Here is a 2229-nt window from a genome sequence, read left to right on the forward strand (position 1 = left end):
ATAAAATCTCTTCCCCTGGAGATTTTGAGAGTCTTTCTTACACGCGTGGTAGTAACAATGCATGATTTGTGGCTAAGTTCATAATTAAACATTTGGGTTGGTTTATTTACTGCTAGAGATTCTGTGTTTTAGTTGGGAAGGACTTAGAAGTTGGAGTGGTGAGTTCTTTGCCTACATAATTGCTTTGTTTGTTTCGGAGTCTATATACAACTTGGAGATTAGCACTGGAAATTTTGCTTAGGGAATTGTTGTACTGACCCTAACTATTCTGCTAAATACTAACCATCTTGGTGATATCTTGATTTAATTCAATTTACACTTTCATCTCATTTTGTCAATGTCAATTCTGCCAGATCTCTTTACTTGGTGACCAAATTCTTGAGAAGGGTTCTTTGGTTATGGCAATAGATCACTACTTCTCCAAGGAATGGAAAACCATCCCAAATTCGGCGACCGAGACAGAAAGCTGCAATGGCTGTTTTGATTGCAACATCTGCTTAGATTTCGCGCGAGAACCAGTAGTGACTTTATGTGGCCATCTTTACTGCTGGCCTTGCATCTACAAGTGGCTCCATGTCCAAAGTGATTCTCTAGCACCTGATGAGCCACCACAATGTCCTGTTTGCAAGGCTGATATATCCCACACCACAATGGTTCCTCTCTACGGCCGTGGCCAGGCTCCGTCTGATAGGAAGGCGTTGTCTCGTGATTTTTTCGTGCCCCCAAGGCCGCCTGCTTCCAGTGCTCAGTCTCTATTGACTGCAAATTCTCAGAGTGGACAACAGCTCCCATATCGAAATCCTTATCAGGGTCGGTATTTAAGCCCTGAGGAGGAAGATGCTGCCACTTCGCAGCTGCTCAATGGTGCTAGCATGAATCCAGGACCCCAACACCCTTCTTTGGTTGGAATGTTTGGGGAGATGTTTTATGCTAGAGTGTTTGGCAACTCGGAAAACTTGTATGCATACCCAAATTCTTATCAACCCATGACAAGTAATAATTCCAGATTGAGAAGGCAAGAGATGGAGGCAGATAAATGCTTGAACAGAATCTCAATTTTTCTCTTTTGTTGCTTCCTTCTGTGTCTCATTGTCTTCTGAAGAAGCAGCTTGATATTTAATTTATTCTCTTTTCTGTTGCATATTTTGTAAAGAAGCATGGACTACAAGATAGGACAGATTGGTAAATTTAACAGTTATCAGAGGCCAAAGAACATGACATATGTTCTTCTAGATTTAATTCTAAATTTAAGTAGTACATGATTGTGAAGTTAAATTTTGTAGTGTCATTTTCCTTTAGCTTGTTTTATTCTACCCTATGGACTATGGAGTTCAACTAGAGCATGTGGTTGTGGTACCTTTGTGGAACTAAAAGAAAAAGACTTCTTAATATGTAGAATTGCTTGATGATAATTTGTGTGTGTGTGGATATATATAATAAATGCAGCATGGTATGCTGGTGATCAATGGTGAAGAACCGAGCATGTTGAACTCTTTGAATTTTCAAAACATGGATAAAAGTGTCAAGACAATGATAGCTAGGTTTCTGTGAGTTGTCACTACACCATGGAATTGTGATTGTGGTTGTAATCATTTTTGTCTTCTCTAGTACACAAACAAAATAATCCCGAGTCTTCACTTTGAAAACTACTCTACCTAATTGCTAATCTCGACATGAAATTGTACAACAATAAAATCTTGTCCTAATGGTGAATCGGTTACATGGATTAAACAATGCTATTGAGTTCTATCATGTATTATGTCTACAAAAAGACCATTTACATGTAGATCTTGTTTGACTACTTCATGGATGATTTTCTTAAGTCTTCTTCTGTCTTTCATCTTATCCACCCTCCTGATTGGGTACTCTGTCAGTCTTCTTCTTACATCTCCAAACCACTTGAAACGTGATTCTACCATTTTTTCCACAATAGGTGCTACTCCAATTCTCTCTCTTATATCTTCGTTCCTTATTCTATCCAATCGCGTATAATCACTCATCATCTCTGCCACACTTAACTTATGTTCGTGCTCCCTTTGGCCGCCCAACACTCACTCTGTACAATAAAACATAGCCGGTTACACTTAAGTTTTAAAGACACTTTTTTGTCACATATGAAACCAGACGCATTCTGCCATTTTGACCAATCTGCTTGGATCTTATGATTTATACGCTGTTTAATTTTTTCATTATCCTGTATGGTGCACTCAAAATATTTAAAACTTTTAA

At 38.5% G+C, this 2229-nt stretch overlaps 1 protein-coding gene across 2 annotated transcripts in view; it reads left to right on the forward strand.

Annotated features, from left to right (window-relative positions):
• LOC107623107 (E3 ubiquitin-protein ligase RMA1H1) overlaps positions 1–1409 on the forward strand; it is a 2803-nt gene extending 1394 nt beyond the window's left edge. For both annotated transcript variants that reach the window (XM_016325259.2, XM_016325260.2), the window contains one exon: positions 354–1409. In XM_016325259.2, coding sequence (XP_016180745.1) covers positions 399–1100 — 702 coding nt within the window. In that variant the 5' untranslated portion in view covers positions 354–398 and the 3' untranslated portion in view covers positions 1101–1409. The remainder of the gene's footprint in view (positions 1–353) is intronic.

Source organism: Arachis ipaensis, chromosome B10 (genome assembly GCF_000816755.2).
Source record: "Arachis ipaensis cultivar K30076 chromosome B10, Araip1.1, whole genome shotgun sequence".
Taxonomy (NCBI): domain Eukaryota; kingdom Viridiplantae; phylum Streptophyta; class Magnoliopsida; order Fabales; family Fabaceae; genus Arachis; species Arachis ipaensis.